Source organism: Lineus longissimus, chromosome 6 (assembly GCF_910592395.1).
Source record: "Lineus longissimus chromosome 6, tnLinLong1.2, whole genome shotgun sequence".
Taxonomy (NCBI): domain Eukaryota; kingdom Metazoa; phylum Nemertea; class Pilidiophora; order Heteronemertea; family Lineidae; genus Lineus; species Lineus longissimus.
Window position 1 is genome coordinate 4,852,866 of NC_088313.1, and position 17,819 is coordinate 4,870,684.

Genomic DNA, 17,819 nt, shown 5'->3' on the forward strand with positions numbered 1-17,819 from the left:
TGGTAAATTTCAACAATTTTTCAAAACTTCTGAAATTTCATGGTCAATTTCTGACTTGAGGGTGTGTGCACACTTTGCATCCCTCTTGTATCAACTCCAGTGGAACCAAGTAACTAAGTGAACTACGCACTGGTCTGACACAACATTTTAACATCAAGTAGGTAAACAAGATCAGAGCTACACTGCAACTCAATTGAGCAAATGTCAAATCATGTGACTAACATTGCTAAAATGATCCCTGTATCAAAAACCTCAGCAAATTTCAAATCATGTGGCGATGCAACATCACTATAATGATACCTGCATCAAACTCATTCATCCTGACCAAGTAAGCCATGTTTGCTAAGCCATTAATTGGATCAATTTTCTGAGCTTTTAGCAAATAGACTTCCATCCACATCGTGTATGCGGTGGTCGACTGGAGTCTAAGCAATAACACGTTCAAATGACTAGACGAAACCTTTTGACATCTTGCAGATAGGCAATTAGCATATTTCACATATTTCACATGATGTAATGCCTTTTATTGTTTTAAAACCATATTTATTAGGTTTCATTGCCTCTAAGTCCATTGGGTTAGACTCATAAATTGTCACAAAAGGAGAATTTTTGACAAAAATTACTAATATCAAGATTTCTTAGAAAATCGGCAAAAATTGGTGACTAATTAACATATTACCCACGATCCAACATATTTTTTCTCGTCAAGAATGGTTTCATTGATTTCCTTGATACTGAAAACATATGATTAGACACCTTGATTGACTAATTTGGATGATTTTGGACAAAAATAATTGTTTCCTTATATTTGGCTACTAATTAGCATAAATTAGCATATTTGACCCCTTCCCCTATTTGGATTCATTGAGATTTTTAGTATGGTGTTTAGGGGGTCATTCCTGAATGAATACAGGTGGAATCGTTTCTTTTGCAATTTGTGGTGGGTCAACCTGCTAATTTGACTGGCCTAATACTGATTCATATTTTTGACGTGGCAATGCGATGAGATGCGACCAGCTTGGCCTGTGTGACCATTGTGTGACCTAATACTGATTCAAGGTAAAATCTATTGCAGAAGCATTTATGTGTAGCTGATAACCACAACCACTGGGTCCAACCCATTCATCACATCCATGCAAGTCATGTTTGCCAAGCAATAAAATTGAATCAATTTTCTGAGCTCTTAGCAAATTTATGGACCTCTATCTGCATCGTGCCATGTGGTCGTTGATTGGAAACCAAACTAACTACATGTATATGTACACAACATACTGCACGTGATGGGATAAAGCAATTACATTTGGCAGCATGATTCTTGACTCGGGTTTAAATTCCTATCAGCGTAAAGCTTTGTGTCAACTACAGGGCCAAAGTGGGAAATTGTGCAGCTCTCACGAGAAAGCATGTTAGCTTAACATCATGTTGACATGTTTTTTCATGTACAGTAGAACCTCTCTTAGCGGACAACTCTCTATTAAGGACACCCTCTCTATTAAGGACACTAGTTTCGGTCCCAAATTGGTTGTTTCCATTCAATTTGACCTCTCTAATCAGGACAGCACTTGCCAGTCCCGAGGGTGCCCTTAATAGAGAGGTTCTATTGTAAATGTAAGCTGGGCTATAATTACCTGAGGATCGAACAGCTCAGGGTTCTGTAGCATTAAGCAGCTAAGGGTATCACTCTCCCTTGAAAGGATGCTAGTCCATCGCAGGCTAACATCTCAGGCAAGTCTCACACCCACTTTAACACCTGGGTGGAGTACAGTAGAACCTCTCTATTAAGGACACCCTCGGGACTGGCAAGTACTGTCCTTAATAGAGAGGTGTCCTGATTAGAGAGGTCAAATTGAATGGAAACAACCATTTTGGGATCGAAACTAGTGTCCTTAATAGAGAGGTGTCCGTTAAGGGAGGTTCTACTGTAGCATTATGTGCCTTGTTCAAGGACACAAAAATAAAACAGCGTCGATCCTTCCGAGAGTCAAACCCACCACCTCCTGAGTATGAACCCAGCACCTTAACTGCTCACTCGCGGCCACCTCGTACCTACCCTCTGGAGATTCGTCTGAGCTGCCATCCATATCTAATTGTGTATGCGGTACTTTTTGTCGAGGTCCATTCCCATTGTGATTAATCATCGGCATATGATGCGCTTCTTCCTTTTTACGCACAGGACAACACGTAAATGTCGCCACCATAAATTTTTCTAAGCGTGGATTGAAGAACATGAGGATGATGTAGAGGAAGTACAGGATCAGAAGGGCCCAAGCTTCATACCTGCAACCAGAAGACAGGTCCATTCAATCAAGCCGAAACGGTAGATGTCGTCCTGGGTATACCTAAACACTACCCAGGACCAACCTGGATAATCCTAAAAATTACCCAGGATCGTCCTGGGTAATTTTTAGCACACTAAACATGACCCAGTTTGAAACTCGCGCATTTTTTCAACCTGCGGGTGAGGTCGAAATTGGTATGTTTTCAGTGCAGGAAGACACGAAATCATGTGCTCTGGCGACATTCATGACATTGATCTGTTTTGCCCCCTCGCGGAGTTTAAATTCACCACTCACGACTTCAATCAATTTCTTTTTAATTTCTCTGCCTTTAGATATTGGCCTCTCTAGCGACGGGATTGATGCTCAATATGCTTTTAAATCATCAACAGAAACTTCGACAGCCACTTCGATAAATGTTATAAATTCGTGCACTGCAAAAAAGCTAAAGTACCGTTTTCAAGAACCTCGCCCCGCAGGTTGAAAAAATGCGCGAATTTCAAACTGGGTAACGTTTAGTGTCCTAAAAGTTACCCAGGACGATCCTGGGTAACTTTTACCTGGGTAACTTTTACCCAGGTTGGTATTGTTTAGGTATACCCAGGATGACATCTACTGATTCAGCTTCAATCAAAGAGAGAACAGGTATACATCCCGACAACATTCTCCTCCCAGCCCGACAGCAAGAATTGGGAAAATGTTCTCAAAAACTTATCTGGGATCTGAGAGCACTTAAAAATCTACAGACTATACTAATCGAGAAATCAGTTATTTCTGGCCTTACGGTTTACTGTTTCAAATGCCAGCCCAATCAGCAGGGGAGTGCTAGATATCTCTATTATTTACAACGTCAACTTACCACTGGACATATTCATCATATATTGATACGGTTAAGGCAATGATGCTAATCAAATAAAATATGCTATCCCTGAAAAGTGGCCACCAGTGCAGATACACTACCTGAAAAGACACAGACATACAAAAACATAAGCCGCACGTACACCACCTGAAAATGGACCACCAATCTTGGTTCGCGAACCAATGCCGCACCATCGAAAATCCACCTAGCGCGTACACCAGCACTGCAGCTAGTTATAAAATCCGGCAACAGATGGCGCGCAAACAATAAGCAGAAAGCGCCATTTCGAAAGCGCCGCCTGTTGCCGAACCATCTAACTAGCTAATTGCCGATCCATTAGCGCGTACACCACAACAAAGCCGAGCTTTTAACAAGCCGGGCGAATTTGGACCATCAAGCTTGATGGGACAAATTCGCCCGGTACAAATTTGTATCGGCAATGGATTGCCGAACCAATTTGTCGCGGCAATGTGGTGGTGTACGTGCAATTGGTCCACCAATATTTCGTGGTGTACGCGCAGCTATAGAATTAGAGGGAAATATGGAGTGTTGTAATGTCAAAATGGCAAAGCTGTATTATGCAGACACAATGCCAAAATGGGGTGGATGATGATGACATAAGAATACAAGACTCCAGTCCTCCTATTTCCGGACTCCATTTTTGTCTGGGGTGGGGTGGTGAAAGGTGTTCAACTCTCAACTCAAGGGTCATGGGTTCAAACCCTGGGCTGGTGACCCTGTTGTAATTGTCATGACAGGTCGGGCTCCAGTGAATGCTGAAGAGAGTAACGGCTGTTACTTGAGCCGAATCAGTAGATGTCGTCCTGTCGACAGATGGTACCCAGGTTCGAGATCGACTGGACAATAAGCACCCTGGGTGCCATTACACTAGACAAACAGCACCCAGTTTCTTCTTCTACACTTTTTCTATACCTACAACCGAGGTTGGCCCCACGCTCACGGAGGTCACGTGTCACGATAACCATCAAGAAAAATACGCAGCAAATTCATTCATTAATCATTTTGTCATCACACAATTTTCATTCTCTGAATATATCCCTCCTACATACCCTTTCTGAATAAATCATCCGAAATGTGCTTTCAAAGACCTATAGGCCTAAACGCATTTTTTTCTGTTTATCTGTTCTTTTTATTTCGCGCACTGCTAATGCCGCAAGTACCACGGCACGAGATAAAACGAGATTGCAAGAAACGTCCTCGTCCCTAAGATCCGTAAGCCAGGCAAAAAGAAGCTGGGTGCTGTTTGTCTAGTGTAATGGCACCCAGGGTGCTTATTGTCCAGTCGATCTCGAACCTGGGTACCATTTGTCTGCACCCAGGACAACATCCACCCTTTCAGCGTAACTGCAAGATGTCTGTAACGACACCATGCTCCCAGCCATCTGCTAGAAAGGAAGCATCAAATTCATATCTGCACCAAAAGGTGTGCAGGTCAATTACTACAAACCTGCATTAAAAATGAGAAGCCCACATATTCTGTTTTCATAACAATATCTCATACTGAGTCTTCACAGGATCAATATCCAGATCATATCCGCCAGGATTTTATATCTTATTCATAACAATTGTGATTGCAAATTATCCATAGGGGGCATGCAGTGATGCATGTCTGGGAACCATGCTGCCAGGCATTAGGAGGCCATGTAGAATTAGCGGAATGAGCGGAATATGTGGAATAAGTGGAATGAGCGGATTCTGGACTTCAATCACCTGGAAAAGCCAGTATTTGTCTCGATGATCGTCGCCATGCCTGAACTCTGAAGACGAAAGGAGGTACGGTAATACAGCGCTGAGTACGGCTACCGACTGAACTAAACTGTCCCTACAGACCAGTTTTCATGCCCTCATTGCGAGTCATGGCTTAACAACTGTAAAAAGCGATATTCAAATAATCTTTGTGGCGTATCGAATAAATTAAAACTTAATGAATTCATTAAGTTCAATTTTGTATGAAATTATATCATATTTTGTACAGAATCCGCTCATTCAGCTACTTCCACATGGCCGCATTAGGATGCTTGATGGACAAGCTGTAGCCCGATTAAAAAGGGGCAACATGGGTGTGGGATTTTAGCCAGGAGGATAATATCCGTACTTGCCACCATGTACCGCCACCTGTGGTATCAGGCAAATGCTGATCTCGAAATATTATTTTCAGCAGTGTTACGAAGCAGTTTTTCACACAGCCTGTGAATTTCAGGCAGGCCCAGGTTCACCCTCACTGCATTGTTACTGCAGCTCAATGATTTTTCAATTTTCCTGCTTGGAGAAATCGCGGTCCAGCCGGAAGCTTAAGTTATCAGCCTGATGCAGTTTCTACATGTCGTCAACAGTATCGTCATGCACTCATTGTCAGAAGTCATACCTTGAACAACCTGTACCAGTATGTGGCAAACTACAGTAGAGCCTCTCTATTAAGGACAACCTCTGGACTGACAAATGCTGTCCTTAATAGAGAGGTGTCCTGATCAGAGAGGTTGAATTCAATGGAACCAACCACTTTGGGACCGAAACTACTGTCCTTAATAGAGAGGTTGTCCTTAATACAGAGGTGACCATTAAGAGAGGTTTCACTGTATAAAGATACCTTTGCTTCCATTTTGCTTTTATACACAAAAATTGAATGACATCTTACTGAATCCCATGGTGCAGCTGTTTGCCTGGGCCCCCAGTTGTTCAAAGGTACAAACGACTTTTGAGCAGGAATTTTAGGTACATTTTTAACGCACGGGAAAAAGTACGGTAAACGGGGGCTGAATCGGCTGTAGTAATGGCAAAGTCCGCTTTAAGCTTGAGTTATCGAAGGCTCTTTCTTGAATTGCATGTCCCCCGCTGCAAGTTTGTTTCATTTCGTAATAAGTACACAAAAACACTTCAACAGAATGTTTGACAGCATAAAATCGATGTCAATTGAAGAATCAAAACGTTAGGACCATGTTTATTGTGTTATAGACCCTTTGCAATGACGTCACGATGTCGGCCATGTTGGGGGCCAGATATAACATGATGACGTCGGCTTTCTTCTTTTCAGGACTTCGCGTCATGACTTGCGCAAAGCGTCACAACATAGCGTAGCGCTCTTGACCGCACTGTTCGCGGCCATCTTGGGGGGCAATGTGACGCATATTGCAAAGCGTCTATACCACCAATCTGAACATAAACTCTTCAAAGTGTGTGAAGTAATCGGAACAGCTATCCTTCCCAGCAGATTGCACTGGTTTTTTCTCAGGGTTTTGTATACGAGGTAGGCGTATAGCAAAAACCTGATCTCAGGATGTTAAAGGGGTACCATGTTTGTAAATACAATTTCAAATTTTGGGCGAGTGGTCTATGCCTTTAAAGACAGTGTGTCATTCATGTCATTGGCAGAGGATGGACCTTTACCCTTTTTGACAGCACAAGTTATTTGACATTTACATGAATTTCGTTTACATTAATTTCACCATTTATCATTAGTTTATCATTAGCAGTTTATCATTAGTAGTTTATCATTAGTAGTTTATCGTTAGTAGAGGATTTTCAAACAAGATATTTAAATGGCCGCGACCTGCAATTATTCCTGATGTGCCAACAAAAAATCTCTCATCTGCAGACAATACTAGTAATCGCTGAGTTTAATATTAATTGCAGGTCCCTGTTAAATCACCGGTCGCAAGCACCTGGGATGACCATTGCAAACAAGCGATTTTGTTGCATGTAATAATGACTGCAGGCCGAAGTGATTTAAATCACTCGTTTGCTCTTAAGGAGTTTTTATAAACAAGAACTTTTGATAAATGAATCGACTCACCATTCCAGCAAATAGTGCACAGACACTTATCACAAACATGATGTTAAAAATAGCAGAGCCGACCACTGCGCCAAGGCCTATATCGTCCTGAAAAGACAGTCACGTTTTGAGAATTAACATACATAATACCAGCAAATTACCAAGAATGAAGAAAATTATGCTCTTTAGTACAGTGGTACCTCTCTACTAAGGACACCCTCGGGACTCACAAGTGCTGTCCGTAATAGAGAGGTGTCCTGATCAAAGAGGTCAAATTGAGTGGAAAAAAACAATTTGGGACAAAAACTAGTGTTCTTAATTGAGAGGTTGTCCTTAATAGAGAGGTTTATAAGGGTAGATTGATGAGAAAGGGAGATTTTTCTGGTCGTTATTCATGATACACTTTTTTGTTTCCTAATTCATAATTCCAATTTACTTTATACTTCTTCTCGGTTAAATGCATTGATAAAATTGGGTTAAGATGCCAATTGACGGTTCAGATGGCTTGGGAAGACAACCTGTACTAGTAGGCATGGCCAAAGGTACTGACTTTTGAGTGTTACTGTTCTGAGGCGGCAGTGAAAAACTCGTTATAATTTTCATAACATCATTCATGCAAATGCCACAATGTTATGACCCAATATCAGAATAATGGTACCATATGCTCACAATGGGCCTGAAATTACAGAAATAAGCAGTAATGATAATGGCAATGGCTTTTTCATTGCTGCATATAATCAATGTTTTATCACTAATTGTTGTAACCGTCAAACTGTTTAGGGAAGTGATACCACTATACAATAAGCATTGGAGCAAAGGAATAAACGGACTTGCCCCTGCTGACATTTCCAGCTGAGACAAGACCACTAATGAATATTCATAGGTTAGAGGGTCGAGGCCTATCAATTAGACGAGTGCATGTTTTTAACTCTCAAGTACATATTTGGAGAGGTACTGAAAAAATATTTGTTGTGGCAAGTCTACAGATATAAAGAAATTATTTGATGAAAAAATTTATTTCGAATTTTGCTAACTTGGTAATAGGGGGCGTGTTTTGAGATTTTTCTGCCAGTTGGCTGAAAAGAGTGGAAATATCAATGTCTGTCTAATTTGTCGATTATCAAAAAATTTCCGTGGTCAACTACCAGTTTATTTTTCACCATTTACTTGCCCGACTGTCCGGAATATCATACAGCAGTATTTGATGCGTCGCAGTCAAACATTGACAATTTAACTGCTAAAAGGCTTAAAAAATCAATTGTGGTCTTGTCTCAGCTCCTCCCATCCTGTGACTCCAGGGCAATTCCTGAGCCGCCAAAGCTGCAGCCTTGAGGACTGCCCTAGAGACACAGAAAGAGGAGATTGAAAGAGAAGAAAAGTTACAGAGAATAGGGTTGGAAGAGTCGAAACGAAGAGCACAAGAAGAGGCCGCGGAAAAGACCAGGAGGGCAGAGGCGGAAGCCAGACTTGTCACGATGCGGTGAGAGATCGACCACCAGAAGATGGTAAAAGAACTGGGAATGGAAGAAGCGCGACTCCAGGTGTATGATGAGAATTGTAGGTGTCCAAATCCAATTATGGGGCCAATCGTGTATCAAACGTCACCGCCGATCACCACAGTACAGACTGACGAATTCAACATTCCAAGGAGAACTATGGAGCCGCCGCCAGCCCATTCCCACTAGCCGGAACTATTGCCAAAAGGTACCAGATGTGATGTACACAAATCAAGATAGGAGACAGCCACCTCAGAGACGGAACCTAAAACTAAGGGAGAGCCCACACCACCCTCAAGATCAGAGGCTGCTACATTCATGCTGACCCCAAAGAGCGACTACGTAGCATGGTTTGGAATAAGCTTGTGTTGACATTCAAAATGTTAAAGGGAACTGACACTGCCCAGCGGTTTAGCCAACCTCTTCGACTTTCACCGCCCGAGAAAGTCAAACTTCCAACTTCCTGTTCGAGTTCAGATTTGTAGCTCCGCCCCCCAGTGCCCGAGCATGCGCAGTTCAATTTGTTATTATTGAGAATCATGTCGAAAGTTCGCGTAATGGGGCGACCAAAAAAGGTCTTAAAAGCCGATCAGCGGCTATGGATTTCACGTGAGACGCTGGCGATATGGAAAGTAATACGGAAGGAGTTGAATTTGAAGACAAATGATGAAGTTGCCCAACATTTGGCCGACTTGTACTCCGAGAAAACAGCCGTGAGTCATGAGATCTTTCATTCATGAGTTTTCGTAGTACATGTAAATTCCATAGTAGTGACGTCACTCAATGATTGACAGCTAGGCGCCATATTTCATTCATGCCTCGTTCTGATCACCCGATACGCGGGAAATGAAAACGAACTGGCTGGGCGGTGTCAGTTCCCTTTAAGAAGATTGTTGCCATTTTCAGGCGAGGGCTAAAACCCACCTGTCATTCCTGTTCAGAAACCGTTTTCGAACCGCATGAGAACAATTTTTGGATTTTGCTGTGTACAAATGTCAATTTCATACACTCATTTCAACTTGCAGTTCAAGTCATCATCAATCACCATGTCCTATTTGTCAGAACCAATCAAATCAGTAGTAATTAGTTCCTGAACTTAGCACACCTCAACTTATATTTAACCTTTCAATCATGTCCCTGCAATCCCAGATTTGATGACTGGCATCACGCCGGGAATGATTTTCCAATTTTCTTTTGGTGGCACAGTGAGTTCAGTGGAACAGTAGGCAGTGATTTGAAGTTTCATGCATTGTAACAACAATTCTCCAACAAAGATATTTGACTCTGACACAAAACTTTTTTCTTTGGTGCGAGGGATATAAATCATTCTCCAATGCCGTCAAACAGATAGGAATCCGTCATTTCAATGTCAAAATGAGTAGGATTAATCCACATTGCTGAAAACATTGCAGTGTTCATATTACTTTAGCTGTTGTTCATGTTTACCTGTTCCAGAGGTAGTGTTGTATAATAGTTATCTGGTCTACATCTTACAAATTTGCGTAACCTCTCTAATGTGTATTTACCAACTTTGCACTTAGTGATCTCCCGCCTTTTCTTGTTATTCTTGAACCTTTGTCATTGAGGCCATTGAGGTCGTTTCTATGACAACGCATGTGCACCATCCATTCAATCATAATTTAATCAATTAATAGTTTGCCTTGTGATTGGCCAGGGACTACTTTCTTTCATAATCCACCAATCACAGAGTAGCTTGGTCACGTGGTGACGCCCCACTTTTGAGGTGCGGGGCTTCTAAAAATCACTTGCCTGGGACACAAGCGGATGGTAACAACTCGTTGATTTTCTGTGCTATCCTTCAGAGTTCCCCAAGTCAGGGGTTCGTTTTCTTGAACCTTTAGCCGTGTCGTAAATCAAGTACTGAAACATTTACCCTCTGTATGCCAGCTGGCATACCCTAGACGATGTAACACGTAATGGAGAAATAAACGTATAAAAGACATATCTGTGTTCTGGTTCAACTGCTGATCATCACGTGGATGTTCTAACAATCTTTCGCAGGAGACACTCACTCGATGGAATATAACAGTAGTTTACACAAAAATGTCATTGGCGATGTTTTACATTTTTACCACTCAGCAAGGGTTAACCCCTTCCCTACCAAGGTCAGTGGTATGATGTGTCCCACAACAGCGCCATCTACGTGTTACAACGGGCATTACCTAGTTACAATGAGTCATGTAATATAGCCCAACTGCACCATCGGCAAACGAAAAATAAAGCTACCACACTCTTGAGACTCTCGTAATACCAAGCTGAAACAGTACACTATACCACAGTTTCTACTGAAATCTTCTTTAACATGTATAGTAGAACCTCTCTTAGCGGACACCTCTCTATTAAGGACACCCTCCCTATTAAGGACATCCTCTCTATCAAGGCCACCCTCTCTATTAAGGACATACTCTCTATTAAGGACACTAGTTTTGGTCCCAAATTGTGTGTTTCCATTCAAATCAACCTCTGTAATCAGGACACCTCTTTATTAGGGACAGCTTTTGTCAGTCCCGAGGGTGTCCCTAATAGAGAGGTTCTACAGTATGTCCTCTCTTACATTATACCAGACATCATTTTCGTGTACAACATATTGTTTATAAGGGTAGTGAAGGTGTAAACAACTTGTTCTTGGCCTTAGGGAAAAGATGCATAGAAAAACAATCGTTAGATCCAGTTTATCTTTTCTTTCAGCTCACCTTTGCAATGAACACCCCTATCACAGCTGTTGCAAGTTCTGGTGCCGAGCTGCCTGCAGCCATGAATGTGGCCCCTGCTACATCGGACTGGAGGTCAAGCGCTGAAAGTAAACGAATCATGAATTAAAGTCAGTTTTTTTCTTGGCCTGGTCATTAGGGTGGGGTCCCCTCTATCGCATTCTGAACCATCAGAGGTAATCAGACTGTTACCTCCCCGTCATTGGTGTAACGGAGTCCGGGTCGGCGGAGTGGACCCAAAACTTGAGGGTCAAGATGCTATACCGCAGAGAGCAGTGATCCTTCCGAAAGTCAAACTGACATGAACCTCCTTTTCCTAATTGAGACCTACTCCAGCAAAAGCAGGCATTTGGAGATGACTCCAGCCCACACATTATGCGATAGCAGACTTCTTTGAAAATTAGACACAGGATACATCAGCACTCTCAGACTCCCTAATTAATTGATGGTGAACCCAAGCTTACAATGATGTACCCAGCATCACGTGGCTACAAAATTATTCTCGACACGACACCCATGATCAAAGTGAATTACGAGTAACCCACCCAGTGACCATGGCCTTTCATATCTCTTTCCATAACATATTGATACAAATCATCCACTTTACTAACAATAAGCGCCATTTGTAGCAATGGAGACTGCATATTACCAAATATTGGCTCGTTTTATCGTCTATTATCTTTGCAGTATTGGATGTGATCAAGTCATTTGCCGCAGGCGTACCCTGCCTTACTATGATAAATGAAAGGATGGGCCATCCTGAACCTCATGGTCTAAACCTAGCTTGGATATAGCCCATGAAATACATCCTGAGGAAATCAGAGGTTAGACGAGACTTTTTTTATTTGTTGGTGTTCGGATCCGCCGACCTCCCGATGTCCGAAATAAGAAAAAAAATAAAATTTTTATATCTAGCCAGTCTCGGATCCGCAGTAGATATTATGACGAGAACCAGTCTATTGTTATGATTCTGACTGCTGACTGTTCAATGTGTGAAAATGCACTACCTTTTTTAGGAACATTTTTTATTTTTATCCTTCCCTCCGACTTTGAGAAATCCTATCATTTTTTCAAGACCATGAAATCTTTGAAAAAAAACACTTTTTTTGTTTTTGTTTTTCGTCCTCCTCAAAAATATATTCCTCCAAAAATCCGAGCACCAACTAATAAAAAAGTCTCGCTTTAATGTTCCCTTCTCCGGCCGTGCACACAAATCCTGAGACATTTGCCTTCATTTGGTGAAGTACAGACGTACATCACCTTTAAGTCAGCACCGAAATTAAACTATCAACCTCGGTTCTTGTAACGTACTTCTATGATTTGTATGAATGAAAACCGCACTCAGATCTCTTAGAATCGAGGTTGCAGTGCACACCTCGAAGGAGACGCGGCTCTCGCGTTGTCGGCATGATCAAATGCGAGTCATTCTCCAAAGCAGCGATAACGTTCAAGCATACTGTAGGACTACTATCACTACTAACCACTGCACCGGAGAATGAATGCCAGTTTGGTTATCGTTCTTGAAAATCCTAGACTCAAATGTAAGCGACGCTCTGCTCGGGCCCACTTACTTCTGCGCTGGCACTTAACCAAATGACGGCAAATGTCTCCGGGGTTTGTGTGCAGGGCCAGAGAAGTGAACATTAACCCCTTTCCTCAGGATGATGAAATATTCCATTGTAATTTCTGTTTTTTCCAGTTTCATGCACACCTGAACTTAGTGTGCCGTGCATACAACAGTACTCAGGTAGCCAGTAACACACATCAATTCCTATGCTAGCCTCACCGAAAATGGTTCTTCATTTTTGGCCAAGTTTCCATTGCCAAAGCTCCCTTATTATTCATCCAATCAGAAAAATTCTTCTCAGAGTTTGAGATTATGATCTTCTCTCGAAGACGTAGCCTTTGAAAAAGATATAAGTCGTAGTTCCACCTATCATAAAACCCTGTGTTTTTTCAAGACCCGTGTCTTCGCCGTGTGTCAAAAAACCTGGGGCGCACTTATTCGTGGTGTTAGATAATGGTTAATAGAACCGGCGACAGGTGTGCTGTAGGTATGGAGCTCGCCTGTGTTTCTTTCCCGTTGGAGGGGGCGCAATACCGAGGCAACAACACCGCGCCACCTGTCGCCGGATCTTAGAACTTGCAATTGCCGTGTCTATTCAGATTCCACCTATCAAAAAACCCAGTTGAACACGGGTCTAAATTAGCCCCCGAATCGCCCCATCTAGCTCGATGGGGCTAGTAGACACGGGGATTTGACACACGGGTCTATTTAGACACGGCAATTCATAATAGGTGTAAGCGCAAAAGACACGGGGATTTGATAGGTGGAAGTACGACTATAGGGTCCAGGGGCCCTATGCCAAGGTTTTAATCTTGATATGATGCAAAAACCTTGGTACTCAAGATGGGATGGGCATCATACACAACATGGTTGTCTTGTATTATAAAGTAGACTGCCAATGTTCCTTGGTAAGACACAGAAGTTGTTTCCATGCCCTCACATCACCATGATGAAAATGAAATAAGGACACCCTATCTGATGATACAATGACTTTGGTTCCAAATTGGCTATTTCTACGCAATTTGACCTCAGTAATCAGGACATCTCTCTATAAAGGACAGCATTACATCGAACTCAATGGAATTTGTAATTGAATATGAAAGTTTCCAATTGTGTTAATACATACACAATATAAATTTCAACACTGCCATTGTGTGGACAGATATCGAAATACTATTATACGACGTTTCAGCTAAGTTGCATGTATGATAACTATTCGTGGCAAGTTGTGTATTTCTGTTTTCCTGACCATTATACAGTACAACCTCCCTTAGTGGACACCTCTCTATTAAGGACACTAGTTCTGGTCCCAAATTAGTTGTTTCCATTCAATTTGACCTCTCTTATCAGGACGTACACCTCTCTGTTAAGGACAGCATTTGTCAGTCCCGAGGTGTCCTTAATAGACAGGTTCTACTGTATATATGAATGGCGTACCGCTTTTAGCCACAAAATTACGTCAAAACTCCATTTAAAGAGTTAAAAGAAATGACCACAAATTAATGGACCTGGCACTTGCCAGTGGAGGAGATGAGATTTGCGTCGGAACACACCAGCTCTGGACAATTTATAGGATAAATTAATCTCCAGACTACAATTGATGTATAAAGCTCGTTGATAAGAAAATCAGATCAAGAATTACAGTGGAACGTCTTATTGGACAAGTGAATAGGACAAGACTTGAATCTGTCCTTCTCTTTCCATTGATCGGTGGGGGCATAAGTGGCCGAGTTATAATCAAGTATGGTAGGACCCCTCTTAAAGGACACCCTTGAGACTGAGAAGTCCTGTCCTTAATAGAGAGGTGTCTGCTAAGGGAGGTTCCACTGTGTTAACCTGGCATGCTCTCAACCTGTTGCTCAAAGACAACAAACCGAACAGCATCAAGATAGTCGAGATACCTGATGTGCATACAGTCCGCACACATGATATCATCCCACCTGGGAATCAGAGTAGGTTTGCTGGCTTGAAAATGTTTCGATAAGGATCATGTATTTATCATGTTTTAAAACAGAACAGGGCACTCAATAACACTATACACCACAATCTAACGGTGTGTGCGCCCAAATTAGAGAGGTCAGAATTTGAAAATAATCGACACTCCTTCAAAAATCAGAAATGTCTCATCCGCGATACTCACCGTCACTAATCCTCTCCAAAGAAGGAACAAAATAATCATCACAGGCAAGGGCAAGGGCCAAGAACATGTATAACGTCAAAACCACATGTATAGTCAAACCGCCTTTTTGGCGCTGGTCCTTCGTCATGAGACCCTTAGGAAACTGTTCAATGGCGGGTGGGGTACAATTTGGCAAGTTGTAGAGCAAATGTCTTGATTTGAAGCCGAATTCTGAAAATAGAAATCAGACAAAGAGAACATTAGCAACAGAGTTCAGTTGAACATGTATCAAATCAATATTTAAATACAACAATGATGAGAAAATCGCTCCCTGACAGGCCTGAAAAACAAGTACTGTACTCTGTGAGGCCAGGCTTTTTTTATTCCATGTTTCGTGGATCCGCCAATGGTGATTTTTGGGAAATGAAAAACAAAATTTTTTAATTTGTTCTCTGCCCGCCGATGTACAAAGCCAATTTCACCATGACATTTTTTTATTTGTATTCATATTTTTTCTCTGCCATATGCCATTGTTTCTGTGTCACATCAGCTGTGTGTCTTCAACTGATGATGTTGGTCTATTTATTTTGCCAACACATGGTCCATTGGTATGATACTGATTTGAAGTGGTCAACCGGATGGTCCATGTATAACAAAATAGTGAGTCAATAAATATAGTTAGTCAATAACTTTTTTTTAGAAAAAGTTTTTACATGTATTTCTACAGAGGAACCTCCCTTAGCGGACACCTCTCTCATAAGGACAACCTCTCTATTAAGGACACTTTTTTTGGTCCCAAATTGATTATTTCCATTCAATTTCACCTCTCTAATCAGGACACCTCTTTATTAGGGATAGCACTTGTCAGTCCAGAGGGTGTCCTTAATAGAAGGGTTCTACTGTATTTCTATTTTCGACTTGCATCATCTGTGCATTTTCTCCGAGAAAACAAAAACAGCCTAAACAAATAATTTTTTTCAATTTTTTTCCTCTCTCCGGTTCTGATTCTTCAGAAGAGATGTCCGAGAAACAAGGAATAAAAGAAGCTGGCCGGAGATAGAAAGAATTATAGATGATTGCAAGGGCGTAATGGAGCAACGACGTAGGGTCGCACACACAGGAGGGTGCCAAGTGGGGGCGAATTCCGGCAGAGAGTGGAGAACTCGCATCCCCAGGTGAAACCACCTTGGTGATGAAACGTGGTGGTCGGACTCAGGGACTGGGAATCATATATTACACCACAAAGTGACATAGGGTTGCCTCTCTTTCAGAAAATTCTTGGAGACTGATACTAGGAGAGGGCAGCAGCGAGACTGCGCCATTATGGTTGCCAAAGATTATCATTTTACAGTAGAACCTCTCTATTAGGTACACCCTCGGGACTGACAAGTGCTGTCCTTAATAGAGAGGTGTCCTGATTAGAGAGGTCAAATTGAATGGAAACAACCAATTTAGGACCAAAACTGATGTCCTTCATAAGACTAAGAGAGGTTGTCCTTGATAAAGAGGTGTCCGCTAAGGGAGGTGCCACTGTATATAAAGTTTCATGCCTACTCAAAAATTCAAGACTATACATGTGGATTGAAACACATGGTCCATGGCATCTAACTGTACGTAACCTAGTGCTGGACTGTTACATGTAGAAAGCTGGGAATATTCTCACAGTGTTGGAGAGGTGTTATTTCATCAGTACATTTGTGTACCCAACACACTTTGAATTCAAGACAAGCTGCTACTTCAGTAGGGCCATAAACCAATGTTTATTCGCTTCAGGCACCACTAAGAAAGCCTCGAGCATGCGTTCTGGTAGTGGTACAGGTGTTTCAGTGCAAGCGCAGTTGGTTTCCCCATATAGGGAATTATTTAAAAATTCCTTTAGTCAAAATATGTTCATTGTGACCCATGACGCTAAGAATAACAGTAAAAGTGAACTTTTTCAAATTTCAAGACCCGTTCCTCTGTCAAATAACTTATAGACGAATTCGAAGAAGACGAATCAGCGCCAAAACAAATCAAATGCGCACACTCAGAACACGTCAGAAGGCCTAAGCCGACTTTTGACAATGCCTATGAGACAAGGCCATCCTTTGTTCAAAGTGAAACGCATGACTGGTCAGTGCCAAAACAAACTTCTCCCAATTCGTCTATTACCAGATGACATGTCGGACAGAGTGTTACTCTGTGATCAACTCCATGATTGAATGGCGCCTCACAAAGACAAACCCTAACTGTAGAAAGGAACAACGAACAACAGAACACCTAGGATGAGACCTCATCACTGTTATAATTCTTTTCTGCTGGTTTGCTGTGGCCCTCATTGGCTTCCTCAGACTGGTGCGATGTCAATCACGGAGTTGCTGATCCAATTGGAATGCAAAAAAATCCTGCGAATTGCATAATGCAATAGGCCCTTTCCCAGATACGCCGGTACCACCTAGGGTCGGGAAAACAAACCATCTTTACAATAACGTTTCACGGGCAAACACGCCTATGGGAAAGGGCCTATGGCGCGCGGACGGGTAAGGCAGTCACATAATGACGTCGTTACACGACTGCATAGGAGTTCGAACATCACGGGACCACACAACTTACCACTATCTCTCGAAAGAAGGTTCCCCACATCCTTGAGGATGCTGGGGTGAAATTGATGGTCAACAGCATTTTGGACAGAATCAGGATCAGCAACAAAATATTCCCACACAAGAACACAACATAATCCGACACCTAAAATGACTCCTTGGACCTTCCGAGCCCCTTTCCTATTCATTCTAAGCATTGTCTAAGATCATTCTCCCCATGAACCCCAGTGTCGGCAGGATTATGACAGCTAGCTCCACAAGAACCAGGAAGTGACTTTAATTCCACGTTGTTCTGTTTATCAATGGACTTCGTCAATCATCTTCAGGGATGTCCATTTTGGACAATTCTTGCAGGGTGGAAAGCTAGTTGATGCCAAAACTTGAATCTTCCAAATAATGTT

The 17,819-nt window shown here is 42.0% G+C and overlaps 1 protein-coding gene across 2 annotated transcripts in view; it reads right to left on the reverse strand.

The window, feature by feature from the left end:
* LOC135488936 (sodium/potassium/calcium exchanger 3-like) overlaps nt 1–17,705 on the reverse strand; it is a 43,568-nt gene extending 25,863 nt beyond the window's left edge. For both annotated transcript variants that reach the window (XM_064773912.1, XM_064773911.1), the window contains exons 1-6: nt 17,432–17,705; nt 14,861–15,070; nt 11,136–11,236; nt 6,947–7,033; nt 3,136–3,236; nt 2,051–2,277 (exon numbers count right to left, since the gene is read on the reverse strand). In XM_064773912.1, coding sequence (XP_064629982.1) covers nt 2,051–2,277; nt 3,136–3,236; nt 6,947–7,033; nt 11,136–11,236; nt 14,861–15,070; nt 17,432–17,615 — 910 coding nt within the window. In that variant the 5' untranslated portion in view covers nt 17,616–17,705. The remainder of the gene's footprint in view (nt 1–2,050; nt 2,278–3,135; nt 3,237–6,946; nt 7,034–11,135; nt 11,237–14,860; nt 15,071–17,431) is intronic.
* Between the last annotated feature and the right edge of the window lie 114 nt (nt 17,706–17,819).